This window comes from Hemicordylus capensis, chromosome 4, assembly GCF_027244095.1.
Source record: "Hemicordylus capensis ecotype Gifberg chromosome 4, rHemCap1.1.pri, whole genome shotgun sequence".
NCBI classification, from domain to species: Eukaryota; Metazoa; Chordata; class Lepidosauria; order Squamata; family Cordylidae; genus Hemicordylus; species Hemicordylus capensis.
Genome location: NC_069660.1, coordinates 5,083,023 through 5,110,378, shown reverse-complemented (window position 1 = coordinate 5,110,378; position 27,356 = coordinate 5,083,023). Strand labels below are relative to the sequence as shown.

General features: G+C 49.5%; 1 protein-coding gene across 1 annotated transcript; it reads left to right on the top strand.

Annotated features, from left to right (window-relative positions):
• Window positions 1–8,543: 8,543 nt before the first annotated feature.
• Window positions 8,544–27,132, top strand: LOC128322276 (bactericidal permeability-increasing protein-like). Its single transcript, XM_053243226.1, has 15 exons — window positions 8,544–8,646; window positions 9,689–9,803; window positions 12,955–13,083; window positions 13,788–13,943; window positions 14,989–15,052; window positions 16,003–16,063; window positions 16,190–16,281; window positions 16,461–16,637; window positions 19,961–20,020; window positions 20,245–20,412; window positions 21,578–21,666; window positions 21,798–21,840; window positions 25,463–25,523; window positions 25,650–25,726; window positions 27,079–27,132. The coding sequence occupies exons 1-15, from the start codon at window positions 8,544–8,546 to the stop codon at window positions 27,130–27,132; spliced, it is 1,449 nt and encodes a 482-aa protein (XP_053099201.1).
• Window positions 27,133–27,356: the final 224 nt, after the last annotated feature.

The window sequence follows — 27,356 nt, the reverse complement described above, 5'->3', positions numbered from 1 at the left end:
AACAATATAATTGGAGTTAAATTTGTTCTATGCGATCTCCTATAACTGGCATCCTGGGAACCAGAGTGTTCACCTCCAACAATCTTGACAGGTGCGCCCATTCCTTGAAGAGGATGACCTCAAAACAGTGGTGCACCGGATGGTAACCTCCCGGCTTGACTATTGCAATGCGCTCTACGTGGGGCTGCCTTTGTACGTAGTTCGGAAACTTCAGGTAGTTCAGAATGCGGCAGCCAGATTGGTCTCTGGGGCAACCCAGAGAGACCATATTATGCCTGTCTTGAAACAGTTACACTGGCTGCCGATATGTTTCCGGGCAAAATAAAAATTGCTGATTATTACCTTTAAAGCCCTGAATGGTTTCAGTCCGAGTTATCTTAGAGAGTGCCTCCTTCTGCATGATCCCCACTGCATGTTAAGGTCATCTGAGGAGGTCCGTCTTCAGTTACCACCAACTTGTCTGGTGGCGACTCAGAGGTGGGCCTTCTCTATAGCTGCCCCTGGGCTGTGGAATCTGAGTTCATTGCTGCTCTTCAGGAGAGCCCTTAAAACCTATCGGTTTGGCCTGGCCTTCCAGGGTTTTTAATTTATTGTAAATTGTTTTTAACTGCTGTAAGTGTTCAGCGTGGTTCTCCAATCTCCAGGATTTTTAACTATTTAAATGTTTTAACTGTTAATTAGTTTCATGCTGTTTTTATAGTTTTGATTTTAATTGTTAATTAAAATCAATTAATTGTTAATTTAAAACAATTTTAATTGTTTTTACTTTGATGTAAACCGCCCTAAGCCATTTTTGGAAGGGCGGTATATAAATCGAATAAATAAATACATAATAAATAAGAGATAAAAAGCCATCAAGTTTCTAGTCCTCAACACCATTGAGGAAAGTATAAAGCCATGTGGGCAGTTCTTGAAAAAACTGTAGGGATGGGCTGACCAGGTGTCGGGGGAAGGACTGGTATCCTGCCAAGCTCATAAGAACATAAGAACAGCCCTGCTGCATCAGACCCAAGAAGCATCCTGTTTCACACAGTGGCTCACCAGATGCCACTGGAAGCCACAGGCAGGAGTTGAGGGCATGCCCTCTCTCCTGCTGTTACTCCCAGGGGAGTAGCAAGGTTGGAGTGGGCCCAGAGACAAGATTTTAAAATGGGTCCCCTCTCACTGAAGCTCAGCTCATGAAGTAAAGAAATCTGAAATGAGGCTGAATAGTAGTAACAAAAAGCAGAGTAAAATTTATATTTATATTTATATCCTATTTTTTTTTTTTAAGATTTTGTAAATTGTGGACGATGCAAGTCATTGAATGGTCCTAGAGAGAGACGTGCTGTTCTGGTAGCTCCAGGTCTTAACACCTATATCCGTTTCGGAGGATGAATACAACTGAAGGAAGCCCGGGCGGGTGCGCGGCTGGGGGAGTCAGTCATGTGACTTGCCTCTGGGACACACACCCCCAAGGCAGTGGGCCCCCAGACAACTGTCTCCCCTTGCCCTATTATAGTTACGCCCCTGGTTACTCCCCTGCAACTGGTACTCACAGGCATCCTGCCTTGGAGGCTGGAGGTGGCCTATAGCACTCTGACAAGTAGCCGTTGATAGACCTCTCCTCCATGAAGTGATCCAGACCCCTCTTAAAGCCATCCAGGTTATTGGCTGTCACCACATCTTGTGGCAAAGAATTCCACAAGTTGATGATGTGTTGTGTGAAAAAGTACTTCCGTTTGTTGGTCCTAAATTTCCTGGCAATTAATTTCATGGGGTGACTCCTGGGTTGTCCTTGGTCCTGCTTTTATTACTCCCCCCCCCCCCCGGCAAAAAAAAAAAAAAGAAGACTTCTGGCAATTGTATGAATTAAAATGGGAGAAATGTTTTATGCGTACATGTGAAAAGAATTGCTTTTAGAGTTATGTAAAAATACAAACCATCTCCCCTTGGAAGGGCCCTTCATCTATTTCTACGTCAGTTAATTCACGTGTCACTATTATGAAGATGTTTCCTGATAGGAAGGAAGCAACTCTAGGGCAATGACTCACGCAGAGGTGTCATGGGGAGCCCAGGAACAGCCAGATTAATTCTGGCGCCTGAAAGCAAAGGACAAAATAATATCTCCCCCATGCCCTTGGTGGGGGCCAGCCCCCTTTCAAAACCAACCCTTGCAAGCCCTGGGAGGGGCACAGGGGGCAGGGAGGAGGGCAGGTGGCCAGCAGCCTCCTCTTCTCATGCTTCTTGCAAGTTTTGCAAAGAGCGTGAGGAGAGGGTCAGATCGGCCCCCAAGAGCTGCTCTGACTGTGAGGGCAGGGTTGCCAATCTGCTGACGCCCCAATAACCTTCCACCGGGGGCAACTGCCTTTCCTTGCCCCATGAAAGGGTCGCCCCTGGGAAAGACTCCTTGAAGGGCGAGTAAGTCTGCTGAATGTCCTCTGCGAACTGAGCAAAGAGGCACCTTTTAAAAGTGGAGATTCTCTTTATTTCGCAGGGGGAGAGCAACTGGCCCTCTCCATCCCCAGCACAGCATCCCTCCAGTGGCTGTTGCTGGGGTCTGTCTTATGGTTCTTTTGTAGATTGTGAGCCCTTCGGGGAGGGGGAGCCATTTTATTTATATCTATGTAAACCACTTTAGTCACCTTAAGTGGCACAGTGGGGAAATGCTTGACTAACAAACAGAAGGTTGCCGGTTCAAATCCCCGCTGGTATGTTTCCCAGACTATGTTTCCCAGACTATGGGAAACAGTAAAACCTCTATTGGGCAGCAGCAATATAGGAAGATGCTGGAAGGCATCAACTTGTACTGACGGAGGCAATGGTCAACCCCTCCTGTATTCTACCAAAGAAAACCACAGGGCTCTGTGGGCGCCAGAAGTCGAAATCAACTTGGTGGCACACTTTACCTTTACCTTTAAATCGCTTTGGGAACTTTTGTTGGAAAGTGGTATTTAAATGTGTGTTGCGTTCCTATTTGTAATGTTCCAACCACACCAAATTAAGAGGCGTGGCAGAATTACTGACTGACTGATTAGATGCTAATTGGAAGGAGGGAAAGGCAGAGCAGTAAGAACAGAGAAGAGCCCTGCTGGATCAGACCCAGGTGGGTCCATCTAGTCCAGCATCCTGTTTCCTACAGTGGCCATTCAGATGCCTCCTGAAAGCCCCCAAAGAGGGCTTGAAGTCAGTAACCTTCTCCTTCTGTTGCTGCTGAGCAGCTGGTATTTGATGGCATACTGCCTCTGAACATGGAGGTTTTATTTCCCTATTGTGGCTAATGGGTGCTGATGGGTGCTGACCTTTCCTCCTCCATGAATGTGTCTAACCTCTGTCCAAAGAGAATCCAAAGAAGAATCCAAATAATCCAAAGAGAATATAAATGTCTGATAGTCATATATATTTATCTAGATTTCATCTAGGTTAAAATATACAAGTTCATTCGTGTATATTCCCATGAAAGATAAAAGCTAAACATGAAAGGTCTAAAATAATTATGAAAACAATCAAATGTCAACAGATATGTTACACTCAAAAACCCTTATATTTTAATAAAGGTGAAACTACCAATGTCTAGTTACCATTCTGAACAGTGTATGTATTACAAGCAAAATAACCCTTTCCAATAAAAGCCTGAGGGCAGATGCTTACCAAGGGAATATAACTGTCTCATCACTGCCATTGAAGAAGACCTACAACAAGTTGAAATCCATTTGGCTTGGACAAAGTGCTTTTCTCATGCTCCTTGTGGATACTAGAAGACAGCTGGATCACTCAGAGCCCTTTCGGCCTGGATAAAGTGCTTTTTATATCGTTTCATTGGTCTTTCGTGTTTAGCTTTTATATTTCATGGGAATATGCACAAATGAACTTGTATATTTTAACCTAGATACAATCTGCAATTTAAATATATATGACTATAGGATATTTGGATTCTCTTTGGATTATCTCTTGTTACCAGCAAATCCAACAGCACAAGCGTCAATGATTATCTCTTAATCCCTGTTCAAGCCATCTGAGCCTGTGGCCAGCACCATCACACCTTGTGGCAGCAACTTTCACAAATTAATTCTGCATTGTGCGAAGAAGGACTCTAAGTTCTGCCTGTCCTGAATCTCCTGCCTGCCAATTCCCTTGGATGATCCTAAATTCTAGCATTATGAGAGAGGGAGAATGTGTTTCTCTTTCTCTCTTTTCTCTATGCTGTATATAAAATTGTAATCTGGTATCAGAGGGGTTTCCAGTCTTTGGTCCCCCCAGACGTTGTTGGACTACAATTCCCCTCATCCTCAACCACAATGGCCCTTTCCCATTTGTGACATGGGAGTTGTAGTTCAACAATATCTGGGGACCCAGGACTGAGAGCCTCTGCTCCATCGTATCCTTCTTCAGCCATATCCCCGCAAATCAAAGGTGTTCGCCTTTCCTCATAGGGAAGACGCTCCAGAGGCTGTTTCCTGCACATTTCAGGCTCTACAATATATTTTGCAACAGGGAGATGAGAACTGTGCAGAGTATTCAAAATGTGACCGCACCTTAGATTTGGTGCCGTTTTATTTTTGATTAGTTTCCTAATGGTTCCTGTCCAGTTATTCATCTTTTTCACGCTGCTGTACACTGGGTCAATGTTTTTTTTCTGCTATTCATCATGACTCCAAGAACTCTTTCCTGATTACTCACTGCCAGTTCAGTCCCTATCAGTAGTATATATGTGAATTTGTGCTTTCTCAGGGTGCATTTCCCCCATTTGACACTTCCTCATTGACTGTTCAATCCGATGTGCCATTTTGCAGTCCATGTACCAACCTTATATTATGCAACCTTTGTTTGTATATGCAAATCCAGGGCCAGTTTGAGTCATATCATTGGAGCTGCCTTGATGTAACCGAGGGGTGGAGTTTTCTCACATGAATGCACGCATACAGGGGTGCTGGGCATCTGATTAACAGCCTCCACTTCCCTTCTGCCCCTCTGATTGTTAGGCTCAAAATGGGGAAACCTGGGGGTTTTCCTCTCGGGCCTGGATTGACAATTTACGATTACTAATTTGAAGAAAGGGAAGTCTCAGGCTGGGTTGGGGGAGAGAAAATTATAAAGTCCATGATGAGCTAGGAAACACCGTTGAACAGTGCCTGGCTCTCCCACCGAAGAAGACCCAACAGCTGTGCCCAGGGAACGCAAGGATCTTGTAAGTAATTCAGGTCTCAGCAGATTTGCATTCTTGCATTTCCTTAGAGCTGGTAGATCCAATTGCATATATAGCCCAAGTGGTTGCTTGTGGTGGTAGCATTTGGTGGGGAGACCAATGAATCAGCCAGTAGCAGCTCACCCTACTGAACTTGGCAAACGAGGTGCAGCTGCCTCCGGTCCTTGGCAACTCTGGTTGCTCCTCTGTCTCCTACCCTGCTCTGGCATTAACAAGAGCCATGCTGCCTGCAGGCTGGCCATTCATCAGGTAGAACTGCAGTTCTACCTGACAAATGGCCATCCTGCAGACAGCAGGGCAGGATGGGAGAGAGAGGTGCAACCAGAGCTGCCAGGAACCAGAGGCAGCTGCAACTCAGTTGGCACACCCTGGCTTGTTAGGATAAACCACTACTGGAATCTGCCGATGAGATCAGAGAGTGGAGCTCCAAAATTTCTTCCAATTTAGCAAAAGAAGAAGAAGAAGAAGCTAGGAGGCAATTCTTGGACTGTACACAGAGCTGGACTTTGGGGCGTTGATAACCCAGCACTGTGACTTGTGTGTTGTGGTGGGTGGCTCACTCTTCAGGACGACAGTGCCAGGAGTGGCCTGCAAGAATCAGCCTCCCCTTGGAGATATTCCAGATCCTCCTATTTTCATGTGGAAAGGAAAAGGAGGACTCTCGCCTTTATAATTACAGAGAGGCAAGCGAAAATGCACAGGCAGTATTTTACTCAGTGGCTCAGTGAGAAGAAAATGCACCATTGGTGAAGGACTCCACCTTCCCTGAAAAAAATAAGAGAGAGTAACATAACTGAAGAGAACAGAGTCATGCGTATGTTTCTTTGGTTCTCGCAACCAGGATAGGCAGAACGAAGACCAGGGTGCAATTTCCAGGCTGCTGGTTGCTGCGCTTTTTGGAGCAGGTGAGTCCTGAACTGATCCTGCAAGGCACTTCTCTTCTTCAGCATCACTTAACACAGGTTAGGGAATGCCTTCGCTCAGGGCTTCTCAAATGTGCGTTTCCACCTGTGGTGGACTACTACAATTCCCATCATCCCCAGCCACAATGGCCAAAGGGTTGCAGTCCAACCACATCTGGGGACCCAAGTTTGAGAACCTCCTGCCTCAGCCATGAAGAGACCTTTCGTATGTTCTCTAGCGTCGTACATTTCAAACATGCTGGTGGATCTCATTTAAAAAAATTAATTGATGATGCACAAGACTGAAGTCAGCTACTGCTGCCCCAAATTAATCTTCAGTTTCTCAGAGAGTTAATTGTCTTGTTATTTCAGCAGATAATTTGGAATTAGCTTGCTAGTTTGTGCAGATATGTCTGCAGAGGTGCACCTCAGTAATTGTGGAGCCTGGACCTCAAGCCCTTTGCAGGCCTTCCCCTGCAAATTCAGCATCATCATGCTCCGCTGGGTGACCACACCACACCCGGGACAGACTAAAGAGATTTGGGGGGCCCCAGGGCTGTGGAGGCCCTAGACTTTGGCCCCAAGGTTCAGGGGTAAGAGCGCCTCTGTATGTTTGTTAAGAAAGGGGGCATGCTTGAAACGTGCACAAGGTTCAGTTTTTTGAGGTGGGGAGAGTCTTGCCGGGTTATCATAAATTACAGAAAAAATTACACCCACGCCCCGACCTAATTGTGGCTTCCTCACAGCTTGCTTTGCACTTTTCCGTCTGCCTTTGGGGCTGTTTAAAGGAGTGTGAAGACATATCTAAAATGAAAAGGGCTAGATGGAGCTGTAGCCTCACAGTGACACCTCCTGCTCCATAACTATACCCCCTCCCCCAGTAGGAAAGCTTTATGTAGTTGCTAGTTAGTTACCCAGGGGTTAAGGCACTCCGACTCTGCCCGTGGTCAGAGGTTATATAACATATCGGGGACTTGAGCCCTAGCATGGCAAACTGGCTCTGGTGAGCTTTGGTTCAATTTATCTTTGTTTATAGCAGGCCTCCTCAACTTAGCCCCCCACCCAGCTGCTTTTGGACTACAACTCCCATAATCCCCAGCCACAGTGGCCAATAGCTAGGGATTATGGGAGTTGTAGGCCAACTCCTGCAGGAGGGCTGAAGCTGAACTGCCCTGCTTTAGAGATAGAAATCATCAATTCCTTTATTTTTAAGGGGGGAACTGATTGATGTTTAATGGTTTTGAAGAGCTGAAGTGGCTACTGTGGTAGCCTAAGGGTTAATCTCCTTTTGTGCCTTTAAAAAAATAATAAAATAAAATAAAAACAGCTTGCAGCTGCCAGCAACTGTGCTTGAGAACATTTTGAAAGTCTTGATGTATTTACTCCTCCTTTAAAAAAACACAAACCTGCTTGGGCGAGATATTGTTGCACAAACCTTGCACTGAACCTGTTTTCTACTGGTGCCGCTTCTGATATTATCAGTTCAGCACACTAAATTGCATAGCCAGACATGGGGGATGCGGGCATCTGTTTGCAGTATATGCGTATGCCTGGAGCAGCTGGGTTTCTTTGTCTGATGCAGAAGTGGCAGAAAACACAAAAACCCCAAGAAGCATCTGCTAAAGTGCCAGCAAGAAAATACCACAATTCAAGGTGTTTGTGTGCACGTTGATGGATGCTTTTCTTAGAAGCTCAGCTTGTATTGACCGACAAAGGCCCTTTGCAGGAATCGCCAACCTGAGGCTCTTCAGCTGTTGTTTGACTACAACTCCCATCACCCCCCACCACAAAGGCCATTGCTGGGGATGTTGGGAGTTGTCGTCCAGCACCAGCTGAAGAGCCTCAGGTTGGCCACCCCTGGTCTAATGCATCACAGAATGGACTGCAAACAGATTGTATCCACCCTGAGGCATGTTCCCCATGATGACATCCGTGACTTCTGGAGTCCTTTGCAGGAAAGTTAGTTGCTAGCCTTTTAAAAGGCTTTCATTTTGTGGGCAATGTCGGGTCGGACAATATCAAAATGAGGGGCACTGAAAAAATAGAGAGAAATAGCACACTGTGAGGTCTGTTTCCAGAAGAATGTGTGGTTTTCTGTAGCAAGCTGAGAAATTTGCTTAGATGTGGCAAAGGGCTATTTTGAGTGAAAAAAGGGCTATTTTTTGTTGAACAGTGGTGTATAAATATTCACCGTAGTCTTAAAAGCTGCCGTGTATAATCTCATGGGTAAACTGACTTGTCAACAGATGCAATCTTGAAAAGCCAGTCACTTTGCCCCTCCTTTTTGGAAATATTAAAGTCTGGACATTGCGTAGTGCTCTATCTGCCAGGACACGCAGACACCTTCCCATTACAAATTATGGCACTGTACTCCTTTGTGTGGTTCTAAGTACTTCCTGTCTCCCTTCCCCAGGTGACACAGAGGACCTACACACACAGCCCAACGCCCACAGAAGATGTTCTGGCTCTTTGCCCTGCCTCTCTTGATCGCCGATGTCCAGGTGGCTGGAGTCAACACAGGCCTGAAAGTTCAAGTGACCCAGAAAGGGCTGGAATATGGTGCGTATCTCATGACCCGTATTTACCGGAATAGAAGGCAACCCCCTTAAAAACAGAGGTTGAATAGAGGCTATACCCTATATTTACCCCAAAAGAAGAGGACTCTGGATTTAAGATGAACCCCCATTTTCTAATAGCAAATAACTTGTGGGAAAACTAGTATTGGCTCTCATACTGCGTAGGAGGCAGCAATGGTAAATCCCCTCCAGTATTCTACCAAAGAAAACCACAGGGCTCTGAGGGCGCCAAGAGTCAAAATTGACTTGACGGCACACTTTACCTTTACCTTTAAATGCAGTATAATCTTCATCCTCTCACAAGAGTGCAGAGAAGACCTGGCTTGCACCTTAGCCAATCAGAAATCCAGGGATTTATTTTTTTTAAACCTCCTACAAATTCTCAAATTTGTAACTTTTAAAAATTCTCAAATTCTCAAACTTTCTCAACTTTGAGAAAGTTTAGGAAAGAATAATGAAAGGGATCCAGTGATTAAAGCCCTTCCCTCCCACCCCCCACCACTCTGGTGCTCTGGGCAGCAGAAATGGACTAATTAAAGGGCTGTTAAGAACCTTTCATCATAGAGCCCCGTAAAATGGGCTGAGTCTGCAGAGAGGAAGGTTGCAATCGATGTTACACGGAACCTTTGCCGAATGGGGCTTGCTTGTGAAGAAACATTATAGAAAGATCTTGGCCATGAGGAAGGGTACTGCTGGGTGGGTGCTGCGTTGTTAAGTGCTGTGTGAAACCATCCTTTCAATCCTGCTTCCAGCTAACTCTGGAAAATTAAAACCTCAGCAGTGCGAAAGGGTTTTAATGTACATTCCCACTGGGACCAATGGAAGGAGGCGGACAGGGTGGGAGACCCTTTCTTCTGTACAGCAGTGGTTCTCAGCCTCCGGACCCCAGATATTGCTGGACTACAAGTCCCATCACCCCCAGCCACAATCTCTGTAACTCCCTTGTCCCCGCCACCCCCTGCCGATACTTTACTTGGGTGTCGTCCTTCATGCCCCTGATCCCAGTCCTTGTTTTTTCTTTGCAGGAGGGCAGTTTGTGGTAGAATTGTTGAAGTCGGTGCTGATGAAGGAAAAAATCCAGGATATAAATGGCTCCTACCAGGTGCCTCTTGTTGGGAATGCACAGTATTCTGTATGGGGGTAAGAGACCGCTCACCTTCCTCCCGTTTCAGGACCACCCCAGCGGCCACCTCCCCGGCTCCTCTGCTTTCATTAGTGGTCAACTTATCATAGAATGTTAGAGTTGGAAGGGACCCTTGGAGGTCTTCCCGTCCAGCCCTCTGCTTAGTGGAAGTGGAGGAAACTGCGACAGCCAGTCTCTGTCTGAATAGCTCCCGAGGAGGAGAGCTCACTCACAACTGCCTGAGGCAGGCTATTCCACTGTCTAACAGCGCCTACAGTCCGCCAATTCTTCCTCATGTCTAGCCTAAATCTTCCTTGCAATTTTGACCGATCCTGCCCTCAGGAGCCACACAAAATGAGTCTGATCATTCAGGCTGACAGCCCTTCAGGTATTTGAAGACAGCACTTCTGTGTCCCCTTAGTCTCCTCTTCTCCAGCAACCTGGCCCTCTTATCTGTTGCTCATAGGACTTGCTTTCCAGACCCCTCGCCATCTTTCTTGTCCTCCTCTCAACCCATCCCTGTTTATCAACATCCTTCTTAAAATGCAGGGCATAGGGACATAGGAAGCTGCCAAATACTGAGTCAGACCCTTGGTCCATCTCACTCAGTATTGTCTTCACAGACTGGCAGCGGCTTCTCCAAGGTTGCAGGCAGGAGTCTCTCTCAGCCCTATCTTGGAGATGCTGCCAGGGAGGGAACTGGGAACATAGATGCTCTTCCCAGAGCGGCTCCATCCCCTAAGGGGAATCTCTTTCAGGGCTCACACATCAAGTCTTCCATTCAGATGCAGCCAGGGTGGACCCTGGTTAGCCAAGGGGACAAGTCATGCTTGCTACCACAAGACCAGCTCTCCTCCACTGAACGCACACTGAAGATGCACACAAATCGCCTTTGACAAATAGCCTTTAGACAGTAGCCCAATTCAGACATTATGCTGTCTGTGTTTACAGATGTCTATACATTCTGCATGTGTTTGTGTGCATGACTGTACCTGCGTTCATTTTAAAAGTGGACCTGGATGCAGACGTTTCAAAAGCATGGTACAGATAGGCAGTGTATTTCTGTACCAATGTGTTCAGCACAAGGTATATAGCAATAGCAATAGCACTTACATTTATATACCGCTCTATAGCTGGAGCTCTCTAAGCGGTTTACAGTGATTTTTAGCATATTGCCCCCAACATTCTGGGTACTCATTTTACCGACCTCGGAAGGATGGAAGGCTGAGTCAACCTTGAGCCCCTGGTCAGGATCGAACTTGTAACCTTCTGGTTACAGGGCAGCAGTTTTACCACTGCGCCACCAGGGGCTCACTCAATATGATAAATAAATATGATAAATAAATAACCTGTCAATATGATAAATAAATCAATATCAATCAATCAATCAATTTATCAATCAATCAATATGATAAATAAACAACCTGTGAAGGACGATACCTGTGCACAGATCTGTGCCTGTGCACACTGCACACTTGTGTGGGTGTTCAACCTGACGTGTGAATGGGCCTAGGGAATGCCGACCCTGCTGGGATCTGATGCTCATGGATCTGTGCCCTCTGGAGGCCAGAGACCTCCTCCATGGCCTCCTCCAATGTGTTCTGGGAACTGTACCCCATGGCATCAGCAGCCCCCCAGCTCCCCTCCTGCTGTTTCTGGGGCCGCAGTCTCCCCTGTCGCTCTGGTGCCTGTTGTCCTGCTGCCAGTTTGCTACCACACCTGGCTGGCTCTTGCCGGTGGGTGCGTCACAAACGCCAGCAGGAACTCTGGGACTCCTTGAATCCTACGCGGCGGGCAAAATACCGAGCTTGTGCAGAAGCACGTGCCGTACACAAAGCCCTGCGGCTGTGGACGGCTGCGTCCGCTACAGTGTCTTCCGTGCTAGGCAGCTCCCGGAGAGTAGCGCGCACATACACCTTCAGAAGGCTGACGATGGCGCTTCCTTCAAAGCACACTCTTCCTCACAGCGGAGGAAGGGACACATTTTTACGTTTAGAGGCCATGGAGATCTGTGGCTCCGGACAACCAGTGGTGTCCAGACTGGGGGTCCTTAGAAGAAGCCTATCAAGTTCTTCCGTGAGAAGGTTGGAAGCAACAGAGCAGCATCCCCAGGGGAGAGCTGGCTCGCCACTCCCCACCTTCCACTACCTGCAAGAGAACACTGGCTGTGCTCCAGGCTGGCATTTCCATTCTCCTGGAATGCAGGCGTCCTGGTCACTGGCCTGCATGAGCTGCTTGCACCCGACGGCAGTGCCTAGAGGCCTCGGCAATGCCCAGAGGCTGCTTGACAGATGTTACTGAGGAAAGGGTTCCACTTCGGCAGAGCATGGTCTAAGGGCACACAATGCCATCCCCTTGCTGAAGTTAAGCAGGTCTTGGTGTGGTCAGTGCCTGGATGGGAGACCCATGCATGCCAGCTTTGGGGATGGGGCCGCAGCTCAGTAGCAGAGCATGTGCTTTGCAGGCAGAAGGTCCCAGGCTAAGCCATAGGAACATAGGAAACTGCCATATACTGAGTCAGAGCATTGGTCTATCTAGCTCAGTATTGTCTTCACAGACTGGCAGCGGCTTCTCCAAGGTTGCAGACAGGAATCTCTCGCAGCCCTATCTTGGAGATGCTGCCAGGGAGGGAACTTGAACCCTTCTGCTCTTCCCAGAGCGGCTCCATCCCCTGAGGGGAATATCTTGCAGTGCTCACACATCAAGTCTCCCATTCAGATGCAACCAGGGCAGACCCTGCTTAGCTATGGGGACAAGTCATGCTTGCTACCACCGGACCAGCTCTCCTCTCTGCCCCTGGCAGCATCTCTGGGTAGAGCTGGGAGAGACTCCTTCCCGAAACCCTGGAGAGCTGCTGCTGCCAGTCAGGGTAGTAGATAATATGAGCTAGGTAGGCCAGTGGTCTGACTCCGCAGAAGGCAGCTTCCTACGTTCCTGTGAAGGCGAAAAGTTTGAAAGACATTGGTGTAGGACTCATGGTGAGCATGGGGAGGGGCGAAGGCACACCTGGAAGCAAGCGGGGGAGTCCCAAAGGCTGGTTCAAGTCAGGCCGTCACCCCCTGCGCCAAGGCAAGACCACCCGCCTACCAGCCTGGGTTCCTTGTGAAGACCTGAGGGAGGGCTCAAGTGGGGAATGAGCCTCTCTTGTTGTCCCTCTGTCCTTTTTAGGCTCCACGTCAGCCAGATCCAAGAGCACAACTCCACTGTCGGCTTCGCTGAGGGGACAGGTGTGAGTCTCGGCATCCGGGATGCCCAGGTCTTGCTCAAGGGCCACTGGAGGCTGACGACTTCCTTGGGGTAAGGAATTGCCGGTGGTCGGAAGCAGCTTCTGTGCAGCGGAGCCAATAGAAGGGTGGGGGAGGCCATGGAGGCCCAAGGCACTGGCACGCCCAGCGCCAGGGTTCCCTCGAACAGGGATGCCCAGATGTTGTTGACTACAACTCCCAGAATCCCCAGCTGCAATGGCCTTTGTTTGGGGATTATTTTAGGCTTGCTGTTGGCCTTTAAGAAAGCCCTAAAGACTTACTTGTTTGGCCTGGCCTTCCAAGGCTTTTAAGTGGTTTCCTGCAGGATTTTAACTGATGTTCAAATCGTTGTATATTGTTTCCAAATAGTGTGTTTTAAATGATGTTTGTTTTTATGTTTTGTAAACTCGTTGTGCACTGCCCAGAGCCTCTGGATGGGGCGGTTTCTAGATGTAATAGATAAATACTAGGGGAGCTGCAGTCATTCAACAGCAGCTGCAAATCCTGGTTGCAGGGGAGACCGATGGGCACCCAGCCCTTGAGGGTTGTGCCGTGCACTTGAATCAGGGTGCCACTTGCCGAGGAACAGAGTCAGCAGCCCTGACAGAAGAAACCCTTTTGGTTGCTCCAACCCCCCCCCCCCCCCGCCATCACACACACAGGATGCTTGACCAGCAGCTGGAGGCAGTTTCTCCCTCCGCCCCCTTCCGCTCTCAAGAAGACAGTCTTGACCTCCTCCCTCTCCCCCCCCCCCAGATCTGACAGCGGCACTGCAGACATCCGCATCCGGCAGTTATTCCTTTCCACCGTGCTTGGGGTCGACAGGGGCAGCGGAGGACGGCTTCGGGTGTGGTGTGCCGGCTGCCATTCTGCTATTGGGGACCTCGACTTGACATTCTATGGGGGAAGCAGGTATAACGCAGCCCCTCCAGCCGGTTTTCCCTGCACACTCCCCTTCTGCTGTACTCAGTAATTGGGACCGAAGAACAGTTCATCCATCCTGGTACAAAAAGAGTTCTCAGCGTCAGCTTGTTGGACTACAACTCCCATCATGTGGCTGGGAAAGATGGGAGTTGCAGCCCAACAACGTCTGGGGGCCCAAAGTTGAGAACCCCTGCAGTGAATTAACTCCTTGCTTGCTGTTTGCTGACCTCTGACTAGAGGCAAGTGCTCGTGGCCTTCTTCGATCTGGAGATGGCCAGTATGCCCCTGTCTCTTCACTGCCGCTTGCAACTTAGTTTTTGGTTAAGAAGGGCCCACAGATCAGTGTTGGAGGATATACTCTGTACATGGAAAGTCCTGGGGTCATTCCTCACCTCTCCTATTAAAGGATCTCTGGGAGCAGGTGCTGGTCAAGGCCTCTTCCTGAGAACCAAGAGAGTTACTGCTGCCAGTCAGAGTAGACCGGACTAAGTGAGGTGGAGCCATGGTCTGACTCTTCACGAGGCAGCTTTCCACATGCATATGAAGTATCAGCACCATTAAGGGGGAGAGTCCATCACCATCCTTATTTATTATTCACAGAAGCACCAAAATACATGAGACGCTGTATGTGAACGAAGAGCATAGGGCTCCTTGCCTTTCTGACTCACCATTGAGCTGTCACTGGGGAGATGAACTGGGGATGCATGGTCTTTCTGTCAGCCGTCTCTTTGCAGGCCCAGCAAGTGAAGAGTCCTCCTTTGGGAAATGGGCAGATGTGTTGCAAAGTCTAAGCTCTCTCTTCTCACACAAAACCTGGGGGATGTTCTTCCTTTCATTCAGGGCAATCTCTCCCACCTGAAGCCTCTGCTGAGAGTCTTTCCTAAGTGGGGAGAATATGGCCCATGCTTTGTGTCGGAGAGAGGTTATATTGCTGCCCCGATGGCTTTGCCACTTGAAAACAAGCGAAGGTCACCAGCTGACTTCTGGGGTGGAGAGCTGCTACTGTTTCCCTGACATTTGTTCTCTCCCACAGCTGGCTCTACAACCTCTTTGCTTCCTCGTTCAAGGGATCCCTGCAGTCAGAAGTCAATAAGCAGGTGAGATTCTAGAGCGTGTCCTGGAGAATCCTCCTCTCAAAACATGAAGTAGAGGAGGCAACCTGGGTGCCTTTCCTCCTCCCTGTCCCAGGCGTGGTTGAGCCCTGATGCATTAAATGTATAAATTCGGCGAACAATCCCCTGGGGTAGGGCCCCAGGCCAGGGTTGGATCCACCGCACTGTGGCATAGACTGTGACTGTTGGTTTGCTTATTCATTGCATTGATATTAGTGATGGTCTGAACAGGTTTGGCACCATGGGGAAGGGGAGGGCGAGCGGGATTGTTAAGCAAAAGGAGAGCAGGTCCTTACCTGCTCTCATGCTGACCATGCAAATGGCATCTGTGCATGTGCGGACGCCATGTGCGTGCCAGCACCATGCAGGGGTATTTGGGACAAGTGCCTCCACAGCAGGAAGCTGCATGTGGTGGCGGAGAAGGGTAAGGACCTGCTCTCTCCTTTTTCTTAAAGATCCTGCTCGCCCCCCCCCTCCTCACAGTGCTTAACTAGTTTAGCGCCGAACCATTGCACATCCCTAATTTATATTTCCACTTCTTTCCACTGTGGAGCTCAAAGCAGTGTGCCCCAAGTGGTCACTCTTCCAGGACTGACCAGACCTGGCGTTGCTTAGCTTCATCCAGGTGCCTGGCTCATGCCCTCTCAGCCTGCATCCAGGGAGTCGAGCTTCCTCTTCCAACTGCAGCAGTGATCCCTTTAGCAAGGAAAGCATTCGTCCACATGTTTTAATCTACAGGCAAAGCAGCCTTCTGACCGGAGGCTAATGAGGTGGCAGTACAAATGGCCAGTGTGTGGTTCGATCCTTTTCAGCTAGTAAACTTGGGGTAATTTCTAGGTCTCTTTCTGGAGTTCGGGGACAGAGACCCATGAACTGTCTTTTCCTCTACCTGGCTGTCTGTCCTTTCTAATATCCTGGGTTCTGTTTGCTTCCAGCTATGTCCTGAGCTCAGAAAAGGAATCGATGATCTTGCAAGAGTCCTGAGAACTGCGAACGGTAGTTGTGCTTGCGAATTGCTTAGTGGGAAATTCAAGAGTGGTCTCATTCCCCTGGGAATAATTCTCAGGCAAGTTCCTCTGTGCTGTGCCTGTGAACTTTTGCTTTCTCCCTCTTCTTCTTCAGTCTCGGCTAAGATGGACTCCTTTGCAGAAATGGACTACTCCGTGGTGAACAAGCCGGTGATCAGTGCGGATCAGTTCAATATGGACCTCAAGGTAATACAGCTGGGGTCAAGGAAAGGGATTTACTGGTCTTTTCAACCTATTGGTGGGTCTTTGATTTTATTTGTTTGCTTGCCTAGCTGACCGCTCAGTAAATTCAGGAGTGACAAAAACCAGCAGGCTTCTTCAGACAGTGCCTGATTAATTTCTGGAATTCTTCTTCTTCTGTTTAGGGTCAGTTCTTCAGGGTGGGGCAGCCCCACACAAGCCCGCTTGTGCCTGCCCCCTTCCTCTTACCCGACCAGCCGGGCTCCATGCTGCTGCTTGGGATCTCTGAGTTCTTTGCCAATTCCGCTGCCTTGGTCTACTTCACTTCAGGGGCACTCCGGGTGAACTACACGGACAAGACGGTAAGGCCATGTGGGCTGGATGCCTCTGAATCCCAGTTTCAGGGGAGCTCCCTTCATCTCTTGCCTGTGGGCTCCCCAGAGGCATCTGGTGGGCCCCTGTGGGAAGAAACAGGATGCTGGACAGGATGGGCCTCCTTGGGCCTCATCCAGCAGGGCTGCTCTTACGTTCTGACGGGCAGGGGTTGCTTAGAGGAGCCACCAGCTGTGCATGCAGCAAGTCTTGGGTTTAATCTGCAGCATCTGAACCTAAAAGGATATCAGATGGGAAGATCCTCATGCAAATCTGCTGCCAGTCAGGGGTGGACAATATGGGCTGGAGGGACCAAGGCCCTGTTGAAGGCAGCTTCGTGTGCTCAGATGGGGCTTGACTTGCAAAAGGCAGGCTGGGTGTCATCCCTGTGTCCGCTCCTATGCGACAATGCAGCATTCCCTCTCTTCCAAGGACTCTCTGGACCACCTCTAGTTCTTTCTCCACTGCCATCTCTGCGGGGCCATAACTCAGCCCCTGGCCTGGAACAATAACTCCAGGCCAGAATCATCTGCCCTGGAAGGCTCTCATCTCCAGCTCTATTCAGACATTATGTTCAAAACAGATGCAAGCTTTTTTCCCAGTGTATACACCTGCTGATCTGTACACAATTTCACACAGCATGTTCAACACACATACAGTCGTATCCTTCCTGTCTGTACCCTGCCCTGGTACACAGCTCCAGTCACCCACACAGAGCATGTTCTTATGTACAGACACCCGAATGCACAACATCACGGCTGAAGAGGGCTCCTGCATCTGCCAGGCACAGACGCTGAGTGGGAGCTTGCCCATGACTTCCCTGGGGCGTGGAAGGGGGTGTCACGTGACCCTGAGCCCATGCCGGCCAGAGCGGACCTTTGGGCTAAGGAGTCGGAAATCATTCCACCGGCCACTCTATGCTGTTTCCCCTGCTTCAAGGTCCCCGTCAGAGAATATGAGATGACACAGTTTATAAATACAGTAGTGGCTAAATGCATGTCTCTAGAGCAGAATGGCTTCCCTTTTCCCTTCCTGAGCAGTGGGGCTCTGGCAGTTGCCAGAGGGGTAGATAAGAGCACATTTGTTTTCAGCTACTACTAATATTTATATACTGCTTTTCAACAAAAGTTCCCTAAGCTGTTTACATAGAAAAAATAAAAAATAAACATAGATGGCTCCCAGTCCCCAAAGGGCTCACAGTATAAAATGAAACATAAGACAGACACCAGCAACAGCCACTGGAGGGATGCTGTGCTGGGGCTGGATAGGGCCAGTTGCTCTCCCCCGATAAATAAAGAGGATGACCACTTGCTCAGGTAAAGTGTGTTGTCGAGTCAATTTTGACTCCTGGTGACCACAGAGCCATGTGGTTTCTCTTTGGTAGAATACAGGAGGGGTTGACCATTGCCTCCTCCCACGCAGTCTGAGATGATGCCTTTCAGCATCTATATATATAATTCTCCTGGGTGTGCCCAGGAGAAATGCGTCCCGGCAGCCCAGCTGATTGGCTGGGCTGCAGGGGGCGCCTGATTGGCTGGCAGCACACCCAGGAGAATTCGCTTGCTGGGTGGCTGCGGAGGCAAGGCGGCGGGCCCAGGGCCGCGGCGGCGGAGCCCAGCGAGGCGGTGGGCCAAGAGCAATGGCGGCGGGCCAGGCCGTGGTGGCGGGGCCCAGCGAGCGGTGGGCCCAGCGAGGCGGGGCAAGGCGGCGGGGCCCAGTGAGGCGGCGGGGCCGGGCCCGGCCGCGGAAGCAAGGCGGCAGGACTGGCCGGGCTGGGCCTGGCCGCGGAGGCAAGGCGGCGGGCCTGATGGCGGCACTCTGGGGCCGGCCGCAGCATCGGCGGCGGCACTCTGGGGCCGGCCAGGCCTGCTGGCGGCGGCGGCCGCACTCTGCCCCGCCGGAGATGGGGGGGCGGGAGGAGAGAGAGAGGTAGCCTGGCCTGGCTTGGCCCGGCCACGGAAGCGAGGCGGCGGGACTGGCCGGGCCGCGGAGGCGAGGCAGCGGGACTGGCTGGGCCCGGCCGCGGAGGCGAGGCGTTGGCGGCTGCACTCGGCCCCCGCAGGGCGGCGGCGGCCGCACGGGTCAGCTAGTCTTCATATATTGCTGCTTCCCAGCAGATGTGTTTACCAGAGTCAGGGAAACACACCAGTGGGGATTTGAACCGGCAACCTTCTGCTTGTTAGTCAATCTACTTAAGGTGAGGTGACTGACTTGCTCAGTTAGCAGGAGTGAATTCTCACCTTTCTTAGGACAACTTGTTTGCTGCCTAGGAACTGTCCATGGTCCTGCTGTGCGTCTTGTTACTGGCCCTGCCTTGCTCCAGGGGCCCAGCATTCTGCTCCCTGAGCTAGCCAGCGAGCTTCTGCCTGCTTTGTCAGCTGCCCTTTTTTGTTCTGCCACTTAATTGCTAACTGTCCAGGGTCCTGCTCAATTGGATTGTGACAGGGGGGTGCTTGGATTTAAATCCCCAGGAGCGGAGAGAAACTTCCACCTTTTGCCAATGTTGCAATAAAATTGCTGTTGAACATTTCCTCCGTTTGCAGCTTAGAGACAGAGCTGCCTTTAAGATCACACTACCTGCAGAGAGACCTTCCCATGGGCCTGGCCCTACCCCTGTTAACTGGACAATGAGACACCTTTTTAACGTGGTGATTCTCTTTAGTTAGCAGGGGGAGAGTAACTGGCTCTCTCTACTCCCAGCACAGTATCTCCAGTGACTGTTGCTGGTGTCTATCTTATGTTTCTTTTTTGATTGTGAGTTCTTTGGGGACAGGGATCCATCTTATTGATTGATTGATTATTTCTCTATGTAAACCTCTTTAGAAACATTTGTTGAAAAGCAGTATATAAATAGTTGTTGTTGTTGGCTTTATTTCAACTAATCAAAGCTTAGTCTTAGAACCCAATACCGGTGCGAGGCTTCAGAACCTGGAACATGTGAGACAGAAACAGCCTTTGAGCATGTGCAGAGTGCCCTCCCTTCACCACTGATTCCACCAACCACAGCCAACCTTAAGTATCTTGATAAAGGGTGTAACTTCTAGATAATTTATGGCCTTGTACATCTCATTTAACAAATGTAGGACTGGGCAACCCTCATTGTTCCTAAGATTTAGAGGAGGAAGTCCTATATGGCTACCTGGAAACCAGTTTCCAGGAGCTCTTGGTACTAATTGATTTATGCTAGGTGGAAATGGAGCATCTACTTATCCCAGGGCTCTCTGCAGAGTATAGGCACCCCTTCTGTCTGCAGGGGCTGATTCATCCAAACGGGAGCCCCTCATTCCAACATCTGTGGGTGTTCTTGTTTCAGATTCCAAAAAGTATCCCTTTCCGCCTGAACACCAAGAGTCTGGGGCTGTTCCTCCCAGAGGTGAGTACAGCAATTTCAAAGCACAGGGAGCAGGGAATGGAAACAGTTGCCCAGAATACATTTTACTTGCCAGGAGGACTAAATTGGGAGAACAGAAACGTTTAGTTCTGTGTCCCACTCTGCCCTGGGGTCCACAGAAATACGGTATTGGTTGACCCCACCCCCTCCCTCAAAAAAGACAAGCATCCCTCCGGTCTTGACCTCTGGCTTTCTCTCCCTCCCAGCTGAAGCAGCAGTTCCCAGATATGGCCATGGAGATTCACATCACCGCACGGAAGCAGCCGCTGCTGAATTTCCACCCAGGGGGTGTGGATGCAGCCGTCTTTGGAGCGGCTGAGGCCTTTGTTGTCTTGCCTAGCGCCAGGCTGGCCTCTGTGTTCCTGCTAAATATCGTAAGTGCCAGAGCAGGGCTGAGATGTGGGGTGTGTCAATGGGGCTTGAGTATGGATTCTTCTTCTAAAGGAGAGGTAAATGCAGGGGAAAGGCACATAAACAGCCCTGTTGCTGCTGCTGCTGCTGCTGCTGCTGCTGCTGCTGCTTAGTGCTGAATGTGTGTGAGCAGTACAGCACCCAGAAGCATCGTGGTCCAGGGTTCCCCAACCTTGGGCCCCCAGATGTAGTGGGACTACAACTCCTATCATCCACAGCCACAAAGGTCCTTGTCACTAGAAGAGAGCTGGTCTTGTGGTACCAAGCATGAATTGTCCCCTTTGCTAAGCAGGGTCTGCCCTGGTTTGGATGGGAGACTACATATTTGAATGGGAGAGAGACTACATATGAGCATTGTAAGAAATCCCCCTTAGGGGATTGTACAGCTCTGGGAAGAGCATCTGCCTGCTTACATGCAGAAGGTTCCAAGTTCCCTCCCTGGCATCTCTAGATAGGGCCAGGAGAGACTCCTGCCTGCAACCATGGAGATTTTTATTTGTTGTAATTTGATATTCTCTTCAGGGGATGGATGGAGCCGCTCTGGGAAGAGCATCTAGGTTGCAAGTTCCTTCCCTGGCAGTATTTCCAAGAGAGGGCTGAGAGAGATTCCTGCCTGCAACCTTGGAGAAGCCGCTGCCAATATGGATAGACAAGACTGAGCTAGAGGCACCAAGGTCCTGACTCAGTATATGGCAGCTTCCCATGTTCCTATGTTTTTATTATTTTTATTTATTATTTTTACATTTATATCCCGCTCTTCCTCCAAGGAGCCCAGAGCGGTGTACTACATACTTGAGTTTCTCTTTCACAACAACCCTGTGAAGTCGGTTAGGCTGAGAGAGAAGCGACTGGCCCAGAGTCACCCAACTAGTTTCATGGCTAAATGGGGATTTGAACTCGGGTCTCCCCGGTCCTAGTCCAGCACTCTAACCACTACACCACGCTGGCTCCGTTTTATTGTAAACCACTCAGAGACTTGAGTTCTGGGCGGTGTACAAATCTGTTAGAGAAATAAATAAATAATAAACACATTTTGTGGCAACAAATTCCCTAACTGAATTCTGTGTGGTGTGCACTGCCACTCCTGAGAGAAATCCATCTGGCTAATCCATATCCTTTGGTCAACAGGATGCCAACCTCACGGGGCAAGTCCTCCTTGAACCAGTCAAGTCTGGGAAATCAATTGGCCGAGTTGGGGGCTCTGTGGCCCTGAAACGGTGAGCTGCTTCTCCTCCTGGTCTCTGGGTCCTTCCTGCATCATGTGTGCTACTGCAGCCATTGCCTGGTTTTATGCTTTCATGGGAGCATAGAAACTGATCCACCATGGTTTTCTCTTTCCTTCCGACAGCTTCCGCCTCTCCCAGGATCGGTCAAGCATCGGAGAGATCAAGGTGGGCAGGGCATGAGCAGAGGGGTTTATACGGAGGAAAGGAATGGGGTGGGCTTGGAATCTGGGACTAGGCACTCTGTTGTGAGGGATTGCGCACTCTTGGTTTTGGGGTTTTTTTAACCATTTATATCCCGCTCTTCCTCCAAGGGGCCAGAGCGATGTACATGGTTATGTTTATCCTCACAACAGCCCTGTGAGGTAGGTTAGGTTGAAAGATACATGACTGGCCCAGAGTCACCAAGTGAGCTTCATTTGAACTCGAGTCTTCCTGGTCCTAGTCCAACACTCTAACCTGGCTTCTTCATGCTGGCTTCTTAAAAGAGTGTCTGTGTGCTCTGAGTGTGTTACCCTCTCTATATCGACATAGGAGAGAGAGGCAGTATGGCGCTGAACCCCAGTTGCTGTGGGCCAACAGTGGGAAGGCATAATGTCCCATTTGTGGGCTTCCCAGAGGCATCTAGGTGGTGGAATAGTTGATTGTGTATTTATTAAGATAGATATACCTTGCCTGGCTTTCAGCCCCTAAGGGCCCCCAGGCAACTTACAACTGTTTCCATTCAGGCAACTTATAACAACAACAACAACAACAACAATTTATATACCGCTTTTCAACAAAATTTTCCAAAGCAGTTTACATAGAGGAATAACAAATAAATAAGATGGCTCCCTGTCCCCAAAGGGATCACAATCTAAAAAGAAACGCAAGATAGACACCAGCAACAGTCATTGGAGGTAGTGTGCTGGGGGTGGATAGAGCCAGTTACTCTCCCCCTGCTAAATAAAGAGAATCACCACACTAAAAAGGTGCCTCTTTGCCCAGTTAGCACGGGTCATTCACACGTTATGTGAATATAAGGCCCATTCACACGTTATGATCAATACTCGTACAATGGGTGTACAATGTACACAGATTCAGTCATTCACATGTTATGCTGAATGCAGGTACAGATTAGAACTCTACTTCCTATCTGTACCACGCATTTGAAGGGCCTCTATCCAGGTTCACTTTTAAAATGAACACAGGTATAGTCATTCACACAAACATGTGTACAGACATCTGTACACTTGTACAGCATAATGTCTGAATCGGGCTAAAATCAATTAAACATCCAGTAAAGATTGCCAACAGTGCGGTCCTATGCACATTCACTTGGCAGTAAGCCCTACTGAATGCAGTGGGGCTTCTGTTTAAACATGTGCAGCAAGAGCTCAGCCTTGAGCCCTCAGATGTTTTTGGACTACAATGCCAATCATCCCCAGCCACAGTGGTTTTTGACTAGAGGTGATGGGAGTTCCAAGACTGGGAACCCTTGATACATAGGGCTTCACTGTAACAATCAGTGGGGGTGTTAATCTGCTCCAGAAATAGCATTTGCTGTTTTGCACTGATTGAAAGGTGCCTGGAGCAGGGGATGTCCCCAAAGGCAACTTTATGGCACATGCATGGAGAAGGCAAGTTGAGTGTTACCCCAGACAGTACCCCAAGGCAATGTGTTTGTTCAGGCCAGTCACAGGATAAAAGTTCTGAGCGACACCCAGCTCTTCTTCTGGTTACATTACGTTTATAAAACATGAAAAAGAATAATCTGTGTCATGTTTTCTGCCCTAATCTAATCTGGGGGCCATCTGCAGAGAGAATTAGGCTCCTGCACATGGACTGCTAGTGGGATGAGGAAACCATTGGCCTGTTCCCGCTGCCAGGGCTGCCCATGCGCCACTTGGTCAGAAAACCTGCAGGCGCCACTTGGTCAGAAAACCAGCATGCTGGAGAGCAGGGCTGGAGCTCCCCTGCCTTCTTGCTGACCTGCTCATGTTCTATATACTGGAACTTGGGTGGGGGTGGGGGATGGGGGATGGGAAAGGATTCAGTCCTGTAAGCCACTTTCTAACATAAGAGCACACCTTACGTGGCACAGCGGGGAAATGCTTGTCTAACAAGCAGAAGGTTGCCAATTCAAATCCCCGCTGGTACTATATCGGGCAGCAGCGATCCAGGAAGATGCTGAAAGGCATCATCTCATACTGCATGGGAGGAGGCAATGTATTCTACCAAAGAAAACCACAGGGCTCTGTGGGCTCCAGGAGTCGAAATTGACTTGAGGGCACACTTTCCCGTTACTTTAACATAAGAGCAGGCCTGCTGGATCAATCGGCCTATCTAGTCCAGCATCCTGTTTCCCACAGTGGCCCACCAGATGCCTCTGAGAAGCCCACAGACAGGGGGTGAGGGTATGCCCTCTCTCCTGCTGTTGCTCCCCTGCAATTGGGATTGAGAGGCATCCTGCCTCTGAGGCTGGAGGTGGCCCATAGCTACCAGATTAGTGGCCACTGATGGACCTGTCCTCCATGAACTGGTCTATGCGCCTCCTCATGGGTACAGTTCACTTCAAATTGCCTCCTCAGCCAAAGAGGCCATCCTGCTAAGGAGACTGTGGAGCTGCCTTCTACTGAGTCAGATCTTTGGTCCATCTAGGTCAACTGTGTCTGCACTGACTGGCAGGACTTTGGACTCAGGGGTCTCTCCCTGTCCTGCCTGGAGGTGCTGCCAGGGATTGAACCTGGGACCTTCTGCATGCAGAGCAGGAGGTGCCTTCCCACTGAGCTACAGTCCTTGCCCCCTAAGAAAAATGTTTCAGGAGTGAAGCAATACATTTTAAAGATGTTGCCTTTGGAAATAGAGATGCTGGCAGTGGCCTGGTGGAGCCACTAAACAGCGCCAAACGGAAGAGTAGCTACGCTACTGGCAGAAGGATCAGGTACGTCATCTGGGGGTGCTTCTGGACACAAAACTCTCCCTGGTGTCCCAGGTTGAGGCAGTGGCCAGAGGTGCCTTTTATCAGCTTTGGCTGATACACCAGCTGCGTCCATTTCTTGAGATAAATGACCTCAGAACAGTAGTACATCTGCTGGTCACCTCCAGACTTGACTACTGCAATGCTCTCTATGTGGGGCTGCCTTTGTACGTAGCCCAGAAACCGCAGTTGGTCCAGAATGCGGCAGCCAGGGTGGGTCTCTGGGTCACCTCAGAGAGACCATATCACTCCTATCCTAAAAGCTCTACACTGGTCGGTTTTGGTTATAACCTAGAAAGCCCTAAACAGCTTGGGACCTGGGTATTTAAGAGAACGTATTCTTTGCTATGACCCACACAGCCCATTAAGATCATATTCAGAGAGACTTGCGTTTTGGGTGGTATACAAATGTGTTATAAAATAAAATAAAATAAAATAAATAGCTGGAACTTAATTTTAAATGCTCCCCTCCTCCACACCGTGAGATCAGTCAAAGCCAAACTGAGTGATATTGCTCTCAGCCCTCTGGCTGCTTTTGGACAACAATTCCTTTCATCCCCAACCACAGTGACCAATTGTCAGGGATGATGGTCGTTGTAGTCCAACATCTGCAGGAGGACCAAAGTTGTGCAGCGCTGGCCTACAGCCTGGAGGGCTTGGCATGCCCCTTAGGCCTTTTCCCCTAGCGACAGACCCCTGCTTTTGGACCCTGCATCTGGTTGGCCAAACAGCCCAGGCCTCTGGTGACCCCTTCTTTGCCCCCCACCCACCTCCCCTGTGTGGCTTGGCTTTGTCTTGACTTCTCTAACCAGCCGGTGTTTTTCTGTGCAGGTCAAGTTTCTGGAGAAGGTGTTGTATGTCGCTCTGCAGCTGGCCTCCTCCAGAGTCAACAGTGAGTTCAGAAGCGTGCCGCCTGTTCCCAACCTCTCTCCGCCCTCTCGGATCCACGTATGGATGGGGGTTCTCCCTCCTGCACCTCCTTCTCTCCGCTCATGGCTCTCTCTTTGTGTTTCTTTAGAGCGTCTGAAGAAAGGGGTTGCCCTACCCAACATCTATAATGCCACTTTGGTGAACCCCCAAGTCGCCATGTATCAGGTAGGTGCCTTATTACGGAGCCTGTGATAGGACGGTGAAAGGGCTTCACCCTCCCTTTGGCCCTGTGGCCTCCTCTCCAGTTTGGATGCACTGCACTGGGGCTTCCCAACCCATAGCCTAGATGTGGCTGGGCTACAACTCTCCTCATCTCCAGTCACCACGGCTGAGGGCCATCATCGTGCACACTTTAGGGAATGGGCAGACAGCCAGATGGGCAGAGTATCTTCGGCAGCATGGTTTTCTGCTCCACTTTCAGACCTGCTGGAGGGTGCCTCTGAGCACATGCAGAATGCAGTTCTTCATTACTGTGTAATGCAGGGGTGCCCAGCCTTGCTTGTTGCTGGACTACAACTTCCATCATCCCCGGCCACAGTGGAGTTGCCAATGTACCCAGTCAGGCAAAGGCTAAGCAGGTTATGTGTTGTCGTCCCCCCTGCCATCTGCACCTCCCCGTCAGAGGCCAATCTCTGGTCTGTGGATAACCTAGCATACACTGCCCAGAGAGGAAAAGTGGGCAACAAATGTGATAAAAGAATAGAGAATGCTACAGATGTCTCATCTCCCTGAAGGAATCTGGCTCCCAACACTCCCAGAATCAAAGTAGCTAGGGATATGAAGAACGTTCCAAGTTCAGAACGTTCCGACTCAAAATGGGCCATTTCTAGTGTGTTGAGCTTGAAACAGATTGCCCTTGAAGGGCCTGTTTCAAGCTGAGAATGGAATGACCCTGTTCCGAGTCGGAATGTTCCGAGTGTTCAGAGCGCCATTTTGGCGGGCTGTTTTACCTGTTTTGGCTTGCTATCTCCTTGCTTCTTGGTTAGCTTGTTATTGTACATATCAGGTTGATTTGTATAATAAGCCAACCAAGAAACAAGGCAGCCGCAAGCCAATTGGAAGCCAGTGCCCAAACCAGGAAAACAGCCCGCCAAAATGGGACTTGGAACGCTCGGAACACTCAAAATGTTCCGAGCTCATTCCGGGGAGTTGTGTTCCGTTCTGAGCTCAGAACAAATACAAATCTCATTCCATGCACATCCCTAAAGGTAGTATATCCAACAAGAAAAGATACTGGCATGTTGGAGGTTTGATACAAGGCCTAAATATACAAGATCATGTTTTTATTTTTGCAAGTTTGTAATACATTTGCAACATTTTTCTGCATGCAAGTTCACCTTGTTAAGTACTTTAAAACAATGCAAGCATTTAACCAAGTAACAAACCTTTTACTGAAAGGCCGAAGCGGGGAAACCCTTCAGAAATGAAATCCAAAGAAACTTGATTGCAAAGCAGTCTAGAGAGATGGAGGATGGAAGGATGGTGTCAAACCTTGTCCTCTTGTTTGCTCTCCACAGGGATTCATGCTAATAGCAACGGATCTGCACTATCACCCACAAGTGGCTGCATAGCCTCTGCGACTGTAGAAGGACGAGGGCGTGGGAAGGCAGATGTCCTCTTCTTCGACCTCAAAGCTACTCCCCAGCAGTAATATCTTCTTTGGAAACAGGCTTTGCATTTCACAGCCATTGGGACCGTCCTGCACAGTGGTGACAAGACCTGTTACTAGGGGAGCAACTGCGATGGGCATCCCTTGGACTTTCCCAGGCAATGTTAGATTGCCACAAAGGACTGC